The 22,247-nt window shown below is 38.4% G+C and overlaps 1 protein-coding gene and 1 pseudogene across 2 annotated transcripts; both read right to left on the bottom strand.

The window, feature by feature from the left end:
* Positions 1-265: 265 nt before the first annotated feature.
* On the bottom strand, positions 266-8,711 carry arrdc3a (arrestin domain containing 3a). Its single transcript, XM_079870954.1, has 8 exons — positions 8,200-8,711; positions 5,749-5,830; positions 5,502-5,649; positions 5,284-5,386; positions 4,517-4,773; positions 3,545-3,707; positions 2,808-2,950; positions 266-2,690 (listed from the first exon to the last, which is right to left on the bottom strand). Exons 1-8 carry the CDS (start codon positions 8,477-8,479, stop codon positions 2,622-2,624), a joined length of 1,245 nt encoding a protein of 414 aa, XP_079727080.1. The 5' UTR covers positions 8,480-8,711; the 3' UTR covers positions 266-2,621.
* Positions 8,712-13,332: 4,621 nt separating this feature from the next.
* On the bottom strand, positions 13,333-21,732 carry LOC307159481 (arrestin domain-containing protein 3-like; annotated as a pseudogene). Its single transcript has 7 exons — positions 21,403-21,732; positions 20,879-20,917; positions 19,229-19,289; positions 17,705-17,852; positions 14,490-14,586; positions 14,112-14,368; positions 13,333-13,668 (listed from the first exon to the last, which is right to left on the bottom strand). The product of its transcript is annotated as an arrestin domain-containing protein 3-like (transcript).
* Between the last annotated feature and the right edge of the window lie 515 nt (positions 21,733-22,247).

The raw sequence follows: 22,247 nt of genomic DNA, 5'->3' as shown, positions 1-22,247 counted from the left end.
ATTATAAATTAGTTTAAGTTAAGGTAAAGGGTAGAGTTAGAGAGTAGAGTTTGGTGTAGGCAACCAATAAAATCTTCAGAGTCGGTTGCAGGGTGGAGTTTCCGCTGAATTGGTTTTATTGACGGGGTGGGGGGGCACAACATGTCCATATTTCGTACAAGAGGTCTTGCTGATGTTTTAAATTCTGGGAAGTAGCCTGTTTGCTTTTATGCACCAATATCAACATAGTAAATAGAATAAAAATAAAGCAGAAGTACAGCAGAAGTAAGGGATTTTCTTTTATTTAGTTTATTTATTTCCAAGGAAGAACTAAGACAAAAGTTAAAACCAATACAGACATACATTTCGATCATTATCAAATGTTCATAATGATCTCTGAAATGAAATCACATTGAAATAAGACAAAATATACCACTGAGTCAAAATAAACTCAAGAAATATTGCACTTCATTTCTAAAACATAACATATTTCCATTAAAGGTGTTTCCTGACAGAGTCAAGAGTTTAGCTTTAACACTGGACTACACGGAAGGCCAAGCATTAGACTATAGTATTGACTGACCACAAAAAGAAGCTTTTTTCTTTTTGTGCTTAAGCTTATTCTTTCATTAGTAGCCAATTTTGGTTCGATTTTAAACTGTAAAACACAACAGAGAAGCAAATCATTTTTTTCTCATAATCATCTCTTGGGTTTTTGGATGACCAATTTCTCTAAGGTGTGCTACAGCTATTGTTCCCATATTAATTGAGACGAGAGGATCTATATTAATTAGTTTGTTTGAAAAACAAACACTGAATGCCCATAAGTATTCATCAAAACCCATAACTGAAAACCGAAACCCATTCAAATCAAAAGTGGCATGATCCATGCTTGCTCGCTTTGAAGGACTTTTTGGTTTTCCCTTTTTGTCCTTTTAAACTAAACCCCAATCTGTAGGAATAAAAGGATAACAAATAGGATGTTAAGAATGTTAAGATCAGTACTTCATCAAGGCCACTATGTTAAGATCACTTTGCTTCAAAAACTGCTGAATCATAACCACCACATTAGAGGTGAACCTATAACACACTGTGTGCACAAATAATGACTAATTCTATAAATCCAAACTTCATTTACATAGCTAAATGGTTGAATGCCAACATTTCTCCAGACCTCAACCAGACATGAGCAGACTTGTGGTTTCAATTCAGCAAAAAAAAAACACACAAAAAAACAAAAAACAAACAATTGCTTAATGAGGGCCAAGCATGATCAGAGCCTAAACTACTTTTGTAGTCGAATGAGTTTTAAAAACAAATGTACAACTCATTTCAACTGGATTCGGATGTCTCTGGATAAGATCCAGAGTCCTCGTTTTGCTTTACAACTTGGCTTTTTAAGCATTTGTGCCATTCTTTGGGTCATGCCTGGCTTCACTGGTCTGAAGAAACATTACGTCAAATATAAGTCCGCCAGTGCAGCAGGACAAAAAGGGAATGTCATAAGTCTTTGAAAGCTGCCTTGCATCTTTGTGCATATCTCCTCTCTTTATTGAATCAGTTTTTCAATATTGAATCTGAATTTCCTTCTATAGTCTCCTTCCTTGAACTGAAACAGTGCAACTGAAACATAATATGCACTGTTTTTGTTTTCATTTGGCAAGTGAGATGACCTGAGACTGAGTGCTTTTTTTCAGGCAGTGCAATCTCAAAGCTTGCACCGCTACACACTACGAACAGAAAGGCCACAACCTTTTCAGGCATCCTGCCCAGGCCCCACCCTGTTTTATCTCTCTGCTCCGATCACACACATGAACACCATGTCCTGGACTTTTGCTCCTCTACCAAACAACGTGCAACAAAATTAACACCAAGCAAACCACGTTTGGCTGAAAGTCCATTTGAACAGGAGAAAAATAAACAAATGCCATTCTTGGGTTATGAGTTGGCAAGGCAACATTGCAAAAGCTTTCAGACAGCATGTTACCAAGAGCAGATTATCGACTGAGGAAACACAATCAATGAAAACGACAGACCTCAAAAGAGCTTGAACAAGATCAGTGCATTACGTCAGTCCATTCAATCTGTTATTCCTCAGAATCTGTTTTCTGTGTTCTTTGTAATTTGTGCGGCTCAAGCGAAACTGTTATAAGCCTGTAATCTCTTAATCCAAGAAAACTGAAATAAAACAATCAGTGATTTTAAAACTCAAATTGAGGAAAGCAAACATGTGCAAACAGAAATCAAAAACTGAGACAAGAGAATGACGAGTTTCTCTCAGCTGTACTGCGAATGGCTGCGGTCGTAGTGTTTTCTTGCCTTTCTCTTCAGATATTGGACAAGGTCTGCGTGTTCTTTTGTCAACTTTTACTGAAAAGCATGAGAAAAGTGACTACATTGACAAAGCTCTCCAGGCTTAGTCCGGTGGGGTGTGTCCCATCCACGGGTCGGGGGGGTTACGGGGGGAATCTCTGGGTCGGGTAATTTGCCAGTGACTTCCTGCACCCTTACGAACGGATTTCTCCATAGAGGTTTGTTTTCTCTCGGTGGTGACAGCGAAGCAAACAATCGCTGTCATCTGGAGATAAACAAAAGTGAAAGCTCCTAAAGCCCAACCACTTTGGGCTCGTTCCATGCATTTCTCAACGTGATGGGCAGGTGTCGAGTCTCTGCTCCGCGGTCGATGTGGCTTGATCTGGATGTGGATCAATCTGATGGAGAGGGGAACAGAAAAACAGCTGGCGTGAGTCCAATGCATGTAAACATGGCTGAAGGCTGCCTCCTAAAAATATCAACATTTTACCCATCAAAAAACCCAAAAAGCTTACCTCAGAGTAGGGTGGAGGAGGTCGGAAGCGGAACTCCTGGATGTAGGCCAATAATGGCCCTTCAAAGTTCTCCCGTCCTGACGACACATCCAGACAGCCATGCCTCTGTTCTTCTGTGACCACCTCTGCATAGGCTGGAGGAGCTGCGTACAGCAAAAGCAAATGTTAATGCTGTAGCGATGCCAACCATGATATCTGTTTCTTCTCTGCATACAATGTTCTCTCCACTTCCTCTTTTGGTGTCTTATTTTAAAGAACACTGTGCAACAAGTTCTTTCTCTGTAAGTCAAGATTCAAATCACTTGACCTAATCTGGATTCTTATTATATTGAAAACATGCCTCAAAACAAGTGGTTTTAAAAGAATAGTTCACTTAAAAACGAAAATTCTGTCATCATTTACTCACCCTCAAGTTGTTTCAAACATGTATGAATTTCTTTCTTCTGCTGAACCCAAAGAAAGATATTTTGAAGAATTTCGGTAACCAAACAGTTGATGTACCCCATTGACTTTATGGTATATATTTTTTCTTCTATGGAAGTCAATGGGGTACATCAACAGTTTGGTTACCGAAATTCTTCAAAATATCTTCCTTTGTGTTCAGCAGAAGAAATTCATACAGGTTTGAAACAACTTGAGGGTGAGTAAATGATGGCAGAATTTTCATTTTTAAGTGAACTATTCCTTTAATTGACAACCTAGGGGATGAGCAGGCAATATCGTGCAGAGTTCCTTACCTTCAGGCCTCTCAGGGAGGGCCATGCCTAACCAGCTCATGGTCATGCTGCACTGACTGCTCACAGAAGATGTACGGCTACCAAAAGGATGGAGGGGGATGGTGCCAATCACCAGGGGCAGGTTTAAATATAGGTTCATGGCTCCTGGAATATCTACATACACCTGCAGATAATAACATTGGGATTTTAGGTTAATCATTTCACAAATAGTGCACCTTGATTTGTAAATATGACTGGTAAAACCATCTGGTTGTCACTGTTTCCAGGTCCAAATGCTTCTCCATATCCCAAAAGCAAACAAACGGTGCTAATATACACTCATGGTGTGCAGTACTATCAATGAAAAATATCATGATCCTAACCTTTATCTCCATACCAAAATTTCATTTTCGTAAATAAACGGCTAAACGGAATAGAGACTTGGACCCTGAAACAGTATTTGATGAGTCATGATTTCAGTTATCTGAGAAAACAAGGATCCTGCTTAAAAAAAATAAAAAATAAATAAGTAGGGATGACCCAATCATTGTGCCAGAGTATTTTAGACACTTTAGATGCTTTTGCCAAAAGGCAAGAAACTAAATAAATTGTAGGAGGAAAATAATATAACAACGTTATTTATGTATTCATGATGGATTGAAATAGTAAACTCTAATATTCAGATACGAGCGATGACAGATTGGTTTGTGGGGTTAATAGGTCATTATCACTCAATGGCCTGAATTTCATCAGATATTTTTAGGCTGATCTTCTTATCAGTATGTGCTAGGAGAACTTGGCATAATCTCCTTATCGCTAATGGAGCTGCATGGGTGGAAAGCATAAGGGTGTTCAAGGAACTGATCCTTTAGCTGCTTGAAATTGACAAAGCTCTGAAATTACTGCATTATTTACATTTTTAAGCTATAGAAAATGCCGGCAACATGTAGAGATGATCAGTAATCTAAAAAAAAAATAAAAAAAAGCACGTACCATGAGTGAGTACTCCACTCTAATGATACTGCAGTCAAGGATGGAGGGTGATACAGGAGGGATTTTCAACATTTTTCCATTCCATGTCTCCGTCTTGCCTGAGGAAAGCGACTCCCCTCGGATGTTGGCCACCAATTGCTTGATCTCCTTCATCTTCCCTTTGGCAAAGAAGGTCTGCGTTTGGTAAATGGCAGCCTTTGGCACAACCATACGTGATGAACAGTTTTCAATTTCTGCAAAGATTTGAATGGACTCTCCTGTGTAAAGAAATGATGTATTGTTAATGGTTTCAAAAAGTATCAAGGGGTATCATGTAGGGCTGCAACAATGAATCGATCAAATCGCTAATGAAAATAATCAACAACAAATTTGAGAAAGAGATTAATCCAGCCTGCGCACTTTGCACTTTTGCATTGTATTTTTAATGACAGCAACAGTAAAAGGGACATTTTTCATTTCTAATTGTATTTTCTAATTGAATTTTAATTTTAAGTCACTATAGGCCTATTTGTTTCTATTGCCTTCAGATTGCACATTGTTTGGGGGACAACACTGGGCAGTATGTGGGGTATAACAATTTTGTAAATAAGGGATACAAATTAATTTACTTTTTAAATTGACATGATTATTTTTTCTTTTTGGATTATTTTGGAAGAAATAATTGACAGATTAATCGAAAATAATAATTTGATGCAACCCTAGTATCATGTAAAATTACAGTGGGGTTCCAAATGTCTAGTGAAAATATTAACTATCAGAAGATTTACCTGGAGTATAACCCTTCCGTTCAATTTTGGCACTTAAGGAGATTGGACCTGAGGTGCAAAACCAGCAGCATAGCGTCTTTTCTTTAGTTCCTGCCTGAGGAGACTGTGCAAAGTAGAATACCAAAACTTTAGAATGCAAGAACCATGAATGGTTATTCTTCAACATTGCATTGATGAATCAGGACGAATACAGGGATGCGAATGATGCGAACACTCACCAGCAGGAGAGGAGTGTTGATGTCGATGTGTTCAAAGACAGTGAACTCTTTCTTGGTCTTCATGGGCAGAAGCCAAGGCCTGTGCAGCTCAGCCTTTACCCAGTACCGCACACTGCCATGCTTCCCTTCGAACGAGGTAGCCAGAGGTCTGCATGTGCATGACACAAAGAAAATACAAATAAGAATTATAACATACAGTACAGATGAACAAGTATTAGCTTTGGTGGCACATCTGACCAAAACTCACGTTTGTGGAAGCTCAAAGCTGAATGCATACTCATGTCTTCCTGAATGAATAGTGGTAAGTCCCTCCTCAGAGTTATCATCATCTGAAACAGAAGAGAACAATATTCCAAATATACCTTACCTGCCAAAGCATTGATCATCTTCTTGTTTGTTACATGATCTAATTTATTAAAACACATAAGGCATGATACTTCTGCTAAATGCTTAAATGTAAACATAAGCAAACTTTGATAAAACAAGTAGTATGATTCTCATAAACCCCAGCAAATCACATGCATCACAATTAGCCTATATTTTAACCATGAATCATAAGCGTTTAAATGTATAATCATTGCACTTGAGGCACATGTGTATTAAGTTTCAGTATTTATTCTGAATGGGATACATACTCGTAAGATCTACTGCAGTTCACATGAAACATAAGGTAAATGTGAAACAAAATTCCAATGTTAAATAATGTTTGTGTAACACAAAAAAAGCACCGCGGCTTTCGTTTTGCCAGCTCAGCAGTCAGCACTCCATTCAGCTTAGCGGAGCCATGGTAAACAAGTACGGAGCTGTCAATCAAAGGCAGACTCCAGCAAGAGAAGACCGGACTAAACCGGAGCCAACTGCTTCCCTGTGCCGGAGCGCTCATTACGTATTTAGTGTGCGGCGGAGCGCGCGCGCGTAAATCTACTCGTGTGCTGCGGCGTGGACTTCACGAGCGTTCTCCCATTCAGCAAAACACGTGAGAGAATTATGACCAATAAATAAATGAATAAAATAAAATAAAACACCAGCAATCAGAAACGACAAAAAACCGACCAGTTTCCATTATAAATTGATCTTTATTGTAACCAATTACTCATACAGAAACAGCAAAGTGACAATTAGACACATTATTTAGATTAGAACTTTACAGGGGAAAGAATTTCTTTCAAATTACAATACGCATGCAACTAACAGTCATTACATGCACTACTTGATTCGTATACAACGAATAAGTTTCAACATTCAAACATTGGCTGGCTCGTTCTGTACCAGAAGCCAGCTCAGGCTAACCAAAACTTCACAACAACAAAAAATAGTGACTGAATATGGAAAAAGTTATTATACAATTTGGATGTATTCTTGAAGTCACATTCCCCCTGGGTAAAGCAACGTTTCACACTTGTAATTTTGTAACCCTGTGTTTTGAAGTCCTGCTCAGTCAGTATAATGGAACAATGCAGCGGTAGAACGTTACATCAAGTTGTTTGGTAACAGACAACCAATGAACTGCCTCGGTGCTAAACCTAATTAAATATTCATGAGCTCTGTACAGTTGCAGAAACTGTGGAGCGCGCGGAGAGAAAATTGAAAATGTCGAACAGAACTGGTTAAAAGGAGTTTTATGTGGCTAAAACAGCCAGAGCGGACAGACTTCTACCGAAAGACTTGCGGTTATCAAAACAGGTCGAGAGCTGTATTAGTACAATAAAGGTTTTCGACCTCATAAATATGCAAATGAGGGGTTATAAATGTACAGTGTGAAACCAGTTGATAGGAATACGATTACTCAAAAATTTTGTATGACCCTGGCCAATTTCAAATGTGAAAAGTCCAATATGCAAGAACATTATGCAGCGAGGTTGTCAGTCAGCAATGACGTTTTATGGAACAACTGAATGCATTTAAATGTAATAGCCACTGTATGTGCAAGGTTGCATACTACAGCCACTGGTGCAAAGTTGCTGTTTTTCTCACTTTCCGCAAAAGCATGATGTCACGGAAGACACGTTGGCGCCTCCACCAATCAGAGACAAGAACGGCCAGACACTGCATCAAAACAGGATTGAACCGCTTCTAACAATGGGTGGAAACTTAAGACATTATGCCGAAATATGTGTCCTTACTGTGATATTATATGAAATTTATGCACGTAGCTTTTTCCAAAAGAAATGTATAGAGGTGGAGCACCGAAGACGAATCTCGTTTTTATAAGGCTGTAGCATGAGATGAGCAAACTGTGTGGCCACCATTCATTCATTCAAGCTGTCACTGACACCTGAAAGAATGTTGAAGTGTAGTCCAGAATCAAATAAATAAATGTGCTGAATATCACGCATTTATAAACGGAATAGTGGAAATTAAGCATGTGTATTGCCAAATCATTTTTTTAATTTTTTTTTAAATGAATGATCATGAGTCTGCCATGTAATGTTCCATGTATATGGTGTAGCCTATTTTTCGTTAATAAGCCAATCGAATCCAACAAATGAATACATCAAAACAATCGATAGAGAAAATAAATGCATATGCATCAACACAATACTGTCTACAGATACACCGGTCAACAAGTACTGTGCAGCATCCAAAGTATGTCATGTCATCCTGGACCACAGAGCATCCATCCCACCAGTAACGTTACATTCAACTGCTCTTTTCGGAACAAATCTACACTGAGAGCATGTTTGATCTGTATTCTTACCTCTTTCGTGGCCAATAAGGATGTCTCTATGATTCAGATATTCCACTTCTTCTGTATAATTTTGAGTGTAGGCAGTGTTGGATCCAGCATTTCGTGATTCTGTCCAACGAACTTTTGCAAATCCTTTCGCATGTATTTTAAGTGACTTCACACGAATCTCCCCTGTGACTTCAATAATAACTCTTCCTGAGACGGAGTCCCCACTTGAGAAAACAGGGACATTGCTGTCATTTAGACAGTCGTAGCTTACAACGAAGCTCTTTACCTTTCCTAGCACCATGGTGGCAAGAAAATAAAATGTACAAAGTTTTGTAGACAAAAACAAATCACACGGCCAAAGTCTATGAAAATAGTCTCTTATGAAAAAAAGCGAGAGTTGACACTGGATAGTGTCATTGAGCTGCGAGAGCTGAATAACAGCAAAAGATGCTGTTATCGCGTCTCGGTGAAGGCTTGATGGTCTGCAATGAAAGACAGCGAGATTTCGCCACCGGCTCACTTTAAGCGCTGCTCTTGTGAAAAACAAGTTAGTGCGCATGCGCAAAACTCTCTTAACCGTCCCCCTTCTTCCGCTTTTTGTGCAGTTCTTTGACCGGGGACTCAGGAGACAAATAACAGCGAACAGCTGAGCAATGTATTAAAATAATACGTGGAAGTCTAAACATTTTTCACACGTTTAGGTAGAGCTCCACATCAATATTTGAACAGTTTGGTTATAGAGTAATATGTTATAAGTGAATTTGGGCTCTGTTTACTCAAGGGGAATGCACAACAGGAACATGAAACACCTTAAACAATTTGTTATTTTCCAACATATGATGGCTTAAATAATGCAATGTTTTTATTCAAAATATTGCTTTTATTTAAAAAAAATTACTGCGTGCCTCAATGCAGAAAAAAATATCAGATATTGATAAAGAGATTTACCTGGAGGTCAGTGGCATTTTCATGGCATACTGCCGTGTTACATTTAGATAAAGATGAACTGATGCTAATTGGTACCAGCTTTAAACCACAAAATATGTCAAATGAACCGAGTTTGCCTTTTCGATATTTATTTCCAGATATTGGGCCAACTTACACAGGAATATCATTCTCCCAAATTTTCATTTCATATTTCTATATTCTTAGTTTCATATTTAAAATATGAATACAACTGTTATTCCTGTTTTAAAGCATTTGTGTTTTGTGTGGAACCCACGGTGAACTTCGGTTTCCTTTGTAAAGATGGCATAAGGAGAAGAAGCAGAAAGAATACTGAGATCATAATATTATTATTGATGAGGTTGATTTTCATAATTTCACTAGCAGATTTAGACCTACAGGACATGTTGGTTCAAGTTGCGAAAACTAATGCTCCACCCTGCGGCTGCAGAAACTCTTGCGTTCTTCTGTGTCTTGCTTTAGTCGCTTGTGTGTGAACGAATTACGATGGATTCTGCTGCCCTCTAGTGATTTATTGGACAACTGTAATTCGAAACCAATTGAAGTTATAAACAATATAGCCTAATTATAATTTTCCTGCTTGTAGCTGAACTATATATGTTTAAATTAACTTATTTTTCAAAGCAGATGTTTTTGTTTCAGTGTGACTTATAATGACAAGGCTACAGGTCCTTGAGAAAAGTATTGCTAAAATGTTAACATAAAACACTTTAGCAACTAATGTTAATGTTCATGTTAGAGTAAACGTGTCTTTAGATTCTGAAAATGTTTACCTGGTGAGTGCACATGGCTGAACAACACAACACAATTTTCAAAAATGAACTAAATAAACTAGAAGAAACTGCTGAAATGCTCAGTAGAGAAAAGTAAACAAGGGTTGGGCTGTTGACATTACCTTGTGTGCAAGTGCGGATGGGGTGGGGATGTACAATATGTTCAAAATTTCATTTGAATTTACCAATGCCTGGTGAAATAGATGCATGATCACAACTAAAATGTAAGACATTTTGGGTTTATCTGTTTAGCTTCTGCCTTTTTTGATGAAGAACAGTCCAATTTCTTTGATATGTTAGTGCTAAGATACCTGAAAGTTCCAAGCGCCAAGTTTTATTGTAGCCTAATACTTAGACTTTATATGTGAGACTAATCTTAAATAGGTAGTTAGAGTATGGTGGATATTTGATGCCTAAAGATCTGTGTTGAGAGTCAAATAAAAATAATTCCAATAACAAACTACAGTAACAGTAGATAACAACTGCATCAAACACAAACAAGACAATGGCTTAAATACACACTCTAAAAACTGCTGGGTTAAAAAATAACCCAACCTTAACCACACCGCTGGGTCACTATTGGACAGAACACGCGCTGGGTTGGTTTGACCCAAGTGCTGGGTTTTACCATTTAACCCATATTTCTGGGTCATTCATTTGACTCAACCAGTGGGTGAAATTAACCCTCTTGCTGGGTTAAGTCTTACTCATGTGCTGGGTTATCTCTTGTCTCATTGCCTTAATAAAATTAGTAACAAATATTTGTTATATTACGAATGTAAAAAAATTATTATCTCTGTAATACAATAAACCAGAGAGGCCACAGTACAGGTATATGTGATTTCAATCTCATTTAATTTTTTAAAAATTTTATACATTTCTTTAATACTTTTCGTTATTGAATACAAATGTTAATCAATGTCAAAGGTCTGACATGTCCCCCTCATTTAATCCCTGAGGCACAGAATGTGCAGCAATTCACCAGTCATCTCATTTTGTAAATATTCAACCATGTTGGTCCTCACCTGTTGATTACACAAGTCAAGTAAAGTCATCTTTAATTATATAGCACTTTTTACAATACAGATTATATCAAAGCAGCTTCACAGTAATACTGTAACATGAAAATAATACAACAAAGTTTGTTTCTAGATGAAAAATTGCGTCATTGTCCACCTTAAGGCAAATCAATAATATTGTTGAATATTAAATGTCCCCAACTAAGCAAGCCAAAAGCCAAGGCAACAGTGGCAAGGAACCAAAACTCCATCAGGTGACAGAATGGAGAAAAAAACCTTGGGAGAAACCAGGCTCAGTCGTTCAGTTCTCTTCTGGCCATCGAGCGAACAGTGTATGATTATGATTCAGGCAGCATTACAGGTCAGAGGTCAGATTGAATAAGAAAATTCAGAATATTTATCCAGTTCCATCTGGTTGGAAGTCGGAGTCATCACACCGGTATGGAGACGAGTTTGTTGAGGATCAGTCGTGTCGATGAGGCCTTCACAGGGCTGATGAGGCTGGCCCTTCAGGGATGCGTCATGGATGGGTCCAGGCGCAGGTCCACCTTCTGATCTGGATATGGCCTGGATCTGGCTGACTTCAGTAAACTTTAGAATGAACAGAAAGACAAAAATTAGCATAGATGCCATTCTTCTTATTAAATAATGAGTACATCAGGTGTTATAGGAAAGTGTCCCCGGTTCCGGCTGACCTATGCAGCCTAATAATCATTTAACTGATTTGAATAATAGAAATGTATAATGTTCTATATGAATGCCAGGTAAAAGATATGCGTTTTAGTTTAGATTTAAACTGACAGAGTGTGTCTGCTTCCCGGACAATCACTTAGAGTGTTGCAATAAAACTGACATGCAAGTTAAGTTTTTTTTGTGGAAGTATCAATTTATTATTGAATATGCAATTAAAATATTGCAAACATTAAATGACCAAATGTGAAAAACAAACAAAATGTGTATTCAGTATTTGCAAACTGAATTATAGTAATAGTAATAAAAGAGTAATTTGGACAAATATTATCAACATTAAGGCATTCAAATAAAACATTACTTTATTAAAAGTAAAATATTACTGTAATGTTGATAGTGTCTAACGTTAAAACTCACAAACCCACAAAGCTGCACAAGTTACACACAATAAAATACTTCGGGTAGGCTATCATGTAAGTTTGCATTTTTTAAGTTTTAAATATTGACGATCATTCGTTCAACTAAACGGGTATAATTTTCTTCTCAAAACTGACGCCTGTCCATTTATTTCTCCTTTCCTCAGTCGCTGTAACGTTATATAAAGATTGCAAGTCATATCCTACATAATAAAAACTAGGCTATATCAAGCTCTTGAAAGCCTTTTTTGGCAGAACGATGCAGAAACGATGGACATTACAGAAAACACACGCAGACTGTGCTGGAACTTACCTCAGTCACTTCTTCTGACGAGTATTTCTAAAACTACGCCAGCAGACTTTTCACTCACAACTCACTAGCTAGCCTACATTAGAGACTCATTTCCCGCTGAGTTTACGTGCGAGCCCTGTGAGGAAAGTGCGCGTATGGATTTCATACAAAACGCTTATCTCACTTTTAAATACGCAACGTTCACAATGAATAGGCCTACGATAATTACATGATGAATTTAGAATTTAAACTGCATATTTCAAAAAGGCTGCTGATATAGCTGGTTTAATTTCAACTAAGGATTTAACGTGGCATTTTGTCAAAAAATTCTAACCGGCTAGCTGTGGCTATTTAATGTTTCACAGAAATAAATAGTTACCCCTCACACTTCCATATCAACGACTGTATGTTGAACAGTGAAATTAGCTTGCTGCTACCACCACAACTTATTAAAAATATAGGTAAACATTCATATTAACTTACCATAAAACACTGCCTGCTCCGAGTGGCGTGCTCCTCGAGTCAGAAGTGAAGAATCCAGAAAGTTCCACAAAGAATGAAAAAAGTAACCAGTTGCTGGGTCAAAATAACCCAACCAGCGGTTTATTTGTGAATGACCCCCTTACAACTCATTTGACCCAGCATGATCAACCCAATAATGTGTTTACAGTACCCCAAACAGCCCAACTTTTTGACCCAGCACAATCAACCCAACAATTTGTTTACAGAAACAACCCAGCATTTTTTTGAGTGCAGATAAAGTAATCAACGGAAAACAAAACAAATGTTCTAAAAAGAACACAGTATCAATACAGCATAGTACTATCAGATTTAGCTAAATAAGTTTTAGTTTGACTGGTCAGGGATAAAGTTTTTTGTAACATCTACATCTAGAGCTACATTCCCTGTAAAATGAAAAGTCCTTGTTTATTAATCACAATAGATTAGATTGACCATGAAGTTATAATTGACAGAAGTAGTCAGAAGTTTTTTCTGGTGAAGAAGACTAAGGCACATTAGGAGAGGATTCTTTAGTGCTTTGATTTGGATCATAAACTGGTGCAGATTGAGTCGGATAGAAAACAGGCAGCATGGTATTTGGATTTGGGTAAAGCCCTGCAGCAGCTCCTGGATAGGGCAGCGCTGAAGGGTCATTCAGATTGGGGTAAAGTTCTGCATATGGAGGTGGTTGTCCACCAGGATAGGGCACAAGGTTAGGCTGAGGCGGCGGATATGGCTGGAATCCCCCAGGGAGGACATTGTTGGTCAGCTGGAAGAATAACCACAGGGAATTTGACTTCTGGATCTGAAGAAAAAGACACATCCAGAGAGACCTGAAAGACAATTGTGTACAGAAATCAAGTGAACTGGAAGAGAGAGAAAACAGATAAAATTATTTATTTTTGCTTTACTCTTTTATAGGAAGTCATCTTTTGCACTCAGTGTCGACTTTTACTACATGATGTAACAAACATTTGAGAAATTTGTGAACATTAGTTCTGTCAAAACGGAAAATTCTGTCATAATTTACTCACCCTGGGTGTTGTTTCAAAATGTTCTTTCTTCAAACACAAAAGAATGATTGAATGATTAATTCAATCCAAAACAACATGAATGGGCGCATGCTGACTTGTATGGACAAAATAACACTGGGACATTTTTCAAAATACTTTTTGTCTTCCGCATAAGGACTGACATGAGGGTGAGTAAATGATGACAGAATTTTTTGGATGAACTATCCCTTTAAAAATGGCAACTAAGGAAGACGAAATAGCACCTTGAGTTGGTACTGCACACTTATAATTCTGCAGTTTTCAGTTGTGACAGTCAGGTCACGTGGAATCTTCAGGTTTACTATAAATTTTTGCTTTTCTCCAGATGGTATGCAATCTTTAGTCTCGTGAACTATGTATCTTAATTTTCTTTTAGTTGTTCTGCCAGCAAGGAACATCTGTTGCTGGATGAGGCTGTATTTTAACTTGCCGTCACGAGATGAAGAGTTGTCAATATCAACAAAAACTGTGATTGTTTCACCTGCAGCAATAATGAGGAATTAGAGACAACATAGGCTATCAGTAATAACAAAAATAGACAAACTGAAATTGGCATAGACTCTTCAGTTTATGCAGCTTTGACTGAGAGCTACAGAGGTCACCTTGCATATAGCCAGTTTTGTCTGTTGTTGCAGTCAATGACATTTTCCCTGAGCTGAATAGTTTCATCTTCTTGTCTTGTGTCCCAGATTGTGGTTGCTGTATGAAGAAAAACAAAAAACAAATAAATGATATATATATATATATATATATATATATATATATATATATATATATATATATATATAAATGAAGATCTCCGATGCAAAAGCCTCTAAAAGCTACCTCTGTCAAAAATGAGATAATAATATTGAGTGAATGCTCTCCACACATACAGTAGTATACGTTCCTCAAATACTTTCACTTCAAACTCACTAAATCCCAGCCGCAGCCCATTCAGAAATGTTGGTACTTAGGTAGTATACATAGGAGCCTGATAAAAATATTAATATTAAAGAAAACCGTTAGACGGACTTAGAGGCTTTTGCAAATTATTTGCTTTTAGAGGAAATGTAATTCTAGTTCCCTTTCAAGGGAACTTGCGGTGCGTCGATTGGTGCTGTGGGAACGCTCTGCGTGATTGCATCTTGAAGCACACGTGTAATCAGTCCAATGGTGTGGCGGAACGTCAGAGGCGTGTGACATCACGAACCAAGAAACTATTAAGCCTGCCCAAACCAAGCAGTGCTAGCTTCTTGATAGTCTGAAGTAAGTCTCTGACAGGCATGTAGGAGGTATGACAAGGTGACGCAGTGTCTCATTCCCTCTTCAGGGAACCGAGGTTACAGTTGTAACTGAGGCGTTCCTTTTCAAGGGAACTCTCGCTGCATCGATTGACGCTAGGGAATGTCTATACCAACGCCACCATAGCGAGAAGTGACTGTCCTGTTTGAAATTGTGAAGAGCAGCACTAGGACGAGAGCACCTGGGACCCTGGTTTAGAGTCCAGGTTCTAAGAATAGAACCTCACAAATGTGTACGGTGAGGACCAGCCTGCCTCAATGCAAACATCTTGGAGAGCAACCCCCTTTTTGTGCGAACGTCCTGCTGGCCAGTTAATGCTTTTCCTGGCGACAGCATGCATCACAACCTCTTCTAACTCCTCATAAGCATGAGACTGAGGTGGCGAGTCTCCTGCCTCGACACTAACAACATCTAATTCTTCAGAAGAACTAGATAGCTGCAGTGTCTGTACTTCAACCAGGGCAGAAGAAAACACAGCGTGTGCTTCCAAACCCTGAGAAAAGGCACTAGATATATCAGGTGAGGACAGAGATAAGGCTGGGCCTGTCTCTAACCCCTCTGATAGATCCATTTGTGAACCCCATGACTGCGAGCCTGAGCACCCTCGTCAAAGAGTGTCAGGCGGAATCGGAGTGTTCGCATATTAAGCACCTCACAGTGCTCACAGCCAGCACCCTCGAGCGCTGACCATGCATGCGCCTCACTAGTGATGTATGTCTGGAGACCGGTCTCGAGACCACTTTTACGTGGTCTCGGTCTTGTCACGGCCTTGACGGTCTTTGGTCTTGGTCTTGTCTTGGTCTCGGACCTCTCGGTCTTGTCTAGGTCTCGCTGTCTCAGACCGACATAGTGGTCGGGGGATTTAGCAATACAATACTACAATATCCACGACGACACAACGTTCGATAATGCAACATTATTATCCGCAACGGAACGGATTAAAGCGCGCGTCCGAGTGAAGACAGTGCGGCGTGTACGTGCGCGAGCCACACGAGAAAACACTTTATCCGCGCCACTGATCGCAGCGGCAACGAGCACTTTGATCACTTGATTTAAAAAACACATATCAGTGACATGATGGGTTTTAACTTCATTCAGGAGATTTTGGGTAACTGCACAACTGACAGATGACTTTGAGCACACCGCCAACGGTGTGTGTGTGTGTGTGTGTGTAACCATAGCGACAAAACGACCAACTTTCGGGTCCTGCACTTAAGCCTAGTTTCGTTTTTAAACATTTTATTATGTATTTAAAAGTTGCAGAATGGATTCATTTGGAGACTCTGAAATCGGCAGAGATAGGCAGGCATTTGCTTAGATGAATTTGTGTCTTTGATATCTCTGTGTGTGTGTGTGTGTGTGTGTGTTGTTTGATTACAGTATTGTATTTAAGATGGTGGTGTTAGACTAAATAAATGGTCTTTTAAATATCATCTGCATATCTCCGTTGTGTTGCGGAAACATTAGGCCTAATCCAAGTTTATAATTGTGTATCTTTAATTTGATGTTACAATTTCATCTACACATTAAGTATAATTTCAATTGGTTACATATTTCTCATTCTTTAGACAGTTGTTGGAGGAGCAAGATGGTGTTGGAGGTGTTTGATGTTTTGTCAGATGAACCAGTCAGTACCAGTCATGTCAGTCCTCAACAGTACACAAAAGTTAAGGGAGTCTCAATCCTCTAATAGTGCAGTAACAGCCGTCATGCAATTGCTACACATAGGCCTAGTTGATCTCACCCAGTCTGCAAAAACATTTACAGTGAGCTCACAGTCACACACATGACATGGTCTGTCTCTGTATAGTTCTGCCTATGTAGTTGAAGTAATACCGTCTAATATGTATTGAATGTAAACTGCGGCTGAACCCTAGTATGCTGCTGTTCTTGAATTCATAGTTATTACTTAGCTTCAACACTAGTCTGTTTTTTTTTTCCTCCGGTCTCGACTTGGTCTCGGTCTTGGTCTCGACTTGGTCTTGGTCTTGACTTGGTCTGTCTTGGTCTTGGTCTTGTCTTGGTCTCGATACCCTCTGGTCTTGGTAGTGTCTTGGTCTCGGTTTAGGCGGTCTTGACTACAAGTCTACTCCTCACCCAAACAAACAACACAAAGGTTGTGTGTGTCCCCACCCGTAAGATAACGCGGGCAGGGGGGGACACGCACTCTAAAATGCTGCTTACTCGCCATATTGTACTTTTTTTTGATAGACAGACAACATCAAATAAGACAAATGGTTTCACAGAGAGCCATTACTGAAGACACAGAAGTTAGTGCTGCTTGATTTGGGAAGGCTTTATAGTTTCCTGGTTTGTGATGTCACCCGCCTCTGACGTTCCGCCACACCATTGGACTGATTTCACATGTGCTTCAAGACGTAATCACACAGAGCATTCCCACAGCATCAATCGAAAGGGAAAGGTTTTCAAGGTTCCCTTGAAAGGTTTTGATAACAGTATAAGCAGTTACATAATCTCTCTATTTATCAATGGATGAGCGCCAAAGAGTCAAACATGGTATTATAATTCATACCAGTAAATGATCATTGGTCCCATCATTCCTGGGCAAAAAGGTTAACTCCCCATATGTAGTAGATGTTGGCTTCCAAGACCTTTTCAGCTTTACCATCAATATGTACCTAACCCAACCATAATATCCTTTAAAAGATGTAGGCATATTTCTGAAATTAAGGTAAAATAAAAAGCTTTAGTTTCTCACAAATAACGGACAAGTATTATATAGTGCATAACATGGTAATGCATGCAATACATATGCATTAGCAAGTAAATAAAACCATTGTCACTTGCATGATAATAGGTTTTTAATTTAATCAGAATAACAGTTGTATACCTGTTCATACACTGAACAAAATTAATATAAACGCAACACTTTTGTTTTTTTGCCCCCATTTTTCATGAGCTTACCAGTCCGAAAACCAATCAGTATCTGGTGTGAGCGCCATTTGCCTCACGCAGTGCAACACATCTCCTTCGCATAGAGTTGATCAGGTTGTTGATTGTGGCCTGTGGAATGTTGGTCCTCTCCTCTTCAATGGCTGTGCGAAGTTGCTGGATATTGGCAGGACCTGGAACACACTGTCGTATACGCCGATCCAGAGCATCCCAAACATGCTCATTGGGTGACATGTCCGGTGAGTATGCTGGCCATGCAAGAACTTGGATGTTTTCAGCTTCCAGGAATTGTGTACAGATCCTTGCAACATGGGGCCGTGCATTATCATGCTGCAACATGAGGTGATGGTCGTGGATGAATGGCACAACAATGGGCCTCAGGATCTCGTCACAGTATCTCTGTGCATTCAAAATGCCATCAATAAAATGCACCCGTGTTCGATGTGCCAAATTCTCTGAAACGCCTTTGGAGATGGCTTATGGTAGAGAAATGAACATTCAATTCAAGGGCAACAGCTCTGGTGGACATTCCTGCAGTCAGCATGCCAATTGCACGCTCCCTCAAAACTTGCAACATCTGTGGCATTGTGCTGTGTGATAAAACTGCACATTTTAGAGTGGCCTTTTATTGTGGCAAGCCTAAGGCACACCTGTGCAATAATCATGCTTTCTAATCAGCATCTTGATATACCACACCTGTGAGGTGTATGGATTATCTTGGCAAAGGAGAAGTGCTCACTAACACAGATTTAGACAGATTTGTGAACGATATTTGAGAGAAATAGGCCTTTGGTGTACATAGAAAAAGTCTTAGATCTTTGAGTTCAACTCATGAAAAATGGGGGCAAAAACAAAAGTGTTGCGTTTATAATTTTGTTCAGTGTATTTTACTATTAGCACATTAAAGCAAGCATTCTAGAATAATAAGCAAATAATATGATTTTATTAAAGCTAATATTGTCTATTACTATGCCGTCAATATGACTAGCATCTTCTTTTTCAGAGGATGATGATTTGACAGTCAGTTTTGCTTTTACTAGGGAATGTATTCTGTACATTGTGTTAATGGGCTGTGAATCACACCTGCCGAATATTGTTATTATTTCACTGTGCACATATTTGAAGCTTGTATTGTATCACTCACTGTTGAGGCAGCTGAAGTCTGAATGGAAAAATATGATTTCCTGGTCTAATCACTGGCCCATCTGAGAAACATAAGGCAAATTATTAAAGGCATAGAGTTAAAAGAGAGTTGGGATATTGTGACTTTTTCAACAAGCTTTTTAGTCTACTGTCACTATATACTCTTTTCTGTTGTTATGTAACTTATACATGTTTTTGTTGTTGTTGTGTTCATGAAAAGAATTGTGTTGTGGACTACTATTTTGATAAGGAAGCGTGTACTGTTGAACTGTTGTGTTCTGACATAATGTGTGTTGCTTCATTGGATGGACAGCAAGATGGATGCTTCATTGTTTAAAGGTCCCATTGCATGGATTATTTTATTATTTTAGAATGTTTCCTGGGGTGCCCTTATAATGTTAGTATGTTTTTTTAGATCAAAAGTTGTTATAATATAGGAATAAAAGGCATATTTCCTAGCCTGATTTTAGCCTCTGATTTGAATGCTCTGTTTGAAGGGGCGTGTCTGCTGTGAGACTTCAGTGTAAACGCCCACTGCTGTGATTGGCTGACATGCTTGCATATGAAATATGTAGCATTACATGTGGTACTCTCTCGAAAACTTTTACTATTACAGCTATTATACGTTTTTACTATTACAGCTATCGGGATTAACAAATCGTGAGAAGTTTTTTAAGTATTTAGATCTATTCCCATCACATAAAAGGTTGCAGTGATGAGCATTGAGCAGATGACAGCCTGTTGATTGCGTGAATGAAGATCTTATAATTGCAAAACAGTTTCTGCACTCTCACTAATGATTTCACCAATGCAAACATGAGGTAAGTACAGTAAGAGCTTCATTGTGCAGCATAACAGCGTCATTGATTTCATAACGAGTTTTGGTAAGTGTCCAGATAAACTCGAGCTGTGTGATTGACAGCTTGGACGATTGGAAAGGGATTGTTCTTTGATCGCTTTCTGTATATATATTAATCACAGATTAAGTAAGATTGTTTTCATCCTACTAAGAGAAACGACGTGAAGTTGATCGTTTAGTCACTGGCTTGATTTACTGATGCATAAACAGTATTGAACGACTTTGAGAGAAAGATTATCTGTCTGAACTTGAACAATTACACATCAGAAATTCACATAACCCACTGGTTCTTCAGAGGCTTGGATGAAGGAACTAAAAAAAATACTTTTGTGTTCATTTGTACATCCAAACACTGAGCAACTGCCATGCTTCGCTCGTTTGCAAGCCATGATGTCTCTCGAGGAAAAAACAATATTGCGCTTGCGCAGCTCATTTTCTCATGGGCGGGCCAAATTCTTTTTGCGGGCAAAGAAGAGAAAGGGGAGGTAACCTTTCCCCTTATGACGACCTAAGGGGAAGATTTCTAGATTCGCCCGTCTGAGCTTTCATTTTCTCAAAAATACCCAGGGCTTGGTTTACACCCATCAAAACGTCTAGCCACTGGGGGACCATAGGCAAGCTGGGAACTCATATTAAGGTTAAAAAACCTCATAAAGTGAAATTGTCATGCAATGGGACCTTTAATAACTCCTGACAGATACTACATATTTACTGTAATTACATTTCAATAAATCAATAAATGTAACTTATTAAATAGCAGACATTGTGGAAATATGCATTACCGGTACTTACAAGTTTCTCCACTTACAAGTGTGGCATTCCTTTCTTGTCCTGTAGACAGCAAGAAATAGCTTACTAGTCAGATATTATTTCCATTCTTATTATATAATTTCTTTATTCTTTAATGCTCTTTTTTTCAAGCATCTGTCCATACTTTGGCTTGTAAGCTATACAAGGATTTATTATTTCCTGTTTATGAATGTAAACATAAATAAATAATATTTCATAATAACATTGATAATTATAATTAATGTTTCTTGAGCAACAAATCAGCATATACAAATTATTTCAGAATGCTTTATCACATGAATAAATTACATTTTTTAAATTTATTAAAAGAGAAAAAAGTAATAATATATTTCACAATATTATTGTTTTTACTGTACTTTTGATTAAATAAATGCCTTGGTAAGCATAAGAGACTTCTTTCAAAAATATTTAAAACGGCAATGTTTCCAAACTTTTGACAGGTACCTAGCCTATACATTTTTATAGTCATTATTTATGCATAATTATTTTATATTGTGTAAGTTCACCTTTCTTTGAGCTCTCTTGAATGAAGTATTGCTTTAGTTTGAAGTATCTGTCATGGTCACGGTAGGTTGTTTCGTCAAAACCTGTTTTTTCAGTCCAGCGTACGTCCGCATCTCCCGTGAGCTTCACAAAAAAACTGTCCACGTTTATTTCTTTGGTCACTTCCAAAACAACTTTCCCCTCCACAATGTCCCCACTAGTAAACGTATTGCTTTCATTAATCTTGTTGCAAAGAAGACTGAGCACTTTGATGGATCCTGACATTTTTTGTTTCTGTGAACGTAGGCCTACACTACATTCAAAGACAGCTACACAGCTGGCTTGCTCTTCCCGTTCTCGTATAGGTGAAGCTGGAGTGACAAAGTTCATGCTTTGAAAAAAAATAAATAAACAATTGAGGGCGAGGCACTTCCTACACCTGGTCAGCACAGATCTTTCAGTTCAGAGTTCACTTACAGAAGGAGACCAGAGCGAACGGGGAACTTGATTGTTTACCACAACAGAAGATGAATCTTGTTTTTAATAAATGTTATTCCCATAGAGGTAAAGGACGCAATAGGAAAAAAATGAAAGGAATGGATAATGAAACTGCAAAGATTTAAAATAATAATAATGAATGTTTTAATTTAATGATATTGAGAAACAGTCATACAAATTGGGGTTTTGACTTGAGGAGCCGACAAGACTTATTTCCCTCTAACCAAACTTCAAAAAAGAAAATACAATTTCCCTAACTCTCTAAGCATAAACAATAAAAAAAGTCAAAACTCCCTATATTTCCTAAATATTATATAGCCTACAAATGGAATATTTACAAAGACAAGCAAACAAATCAGTATAGGGGAAA

The sequence above is a fragment of the Squalius cephalus genome (genome assembly GCF_949319135.1).
Source record: "Squalius cephalus genome assembly, chromosome: 5".
Taxonomy (NCBI): Eukaryota; Metazoa; Chordata; class Actinopteri; order Cypriniformes; family Leuciscidae; genus Squalius; species Squalius cephalus.
The sequence above is the reverse complement of the archived record's forward strand: the minus strand, read 5'-3'. Positions and strand labels throughout refer to the sequence as shown.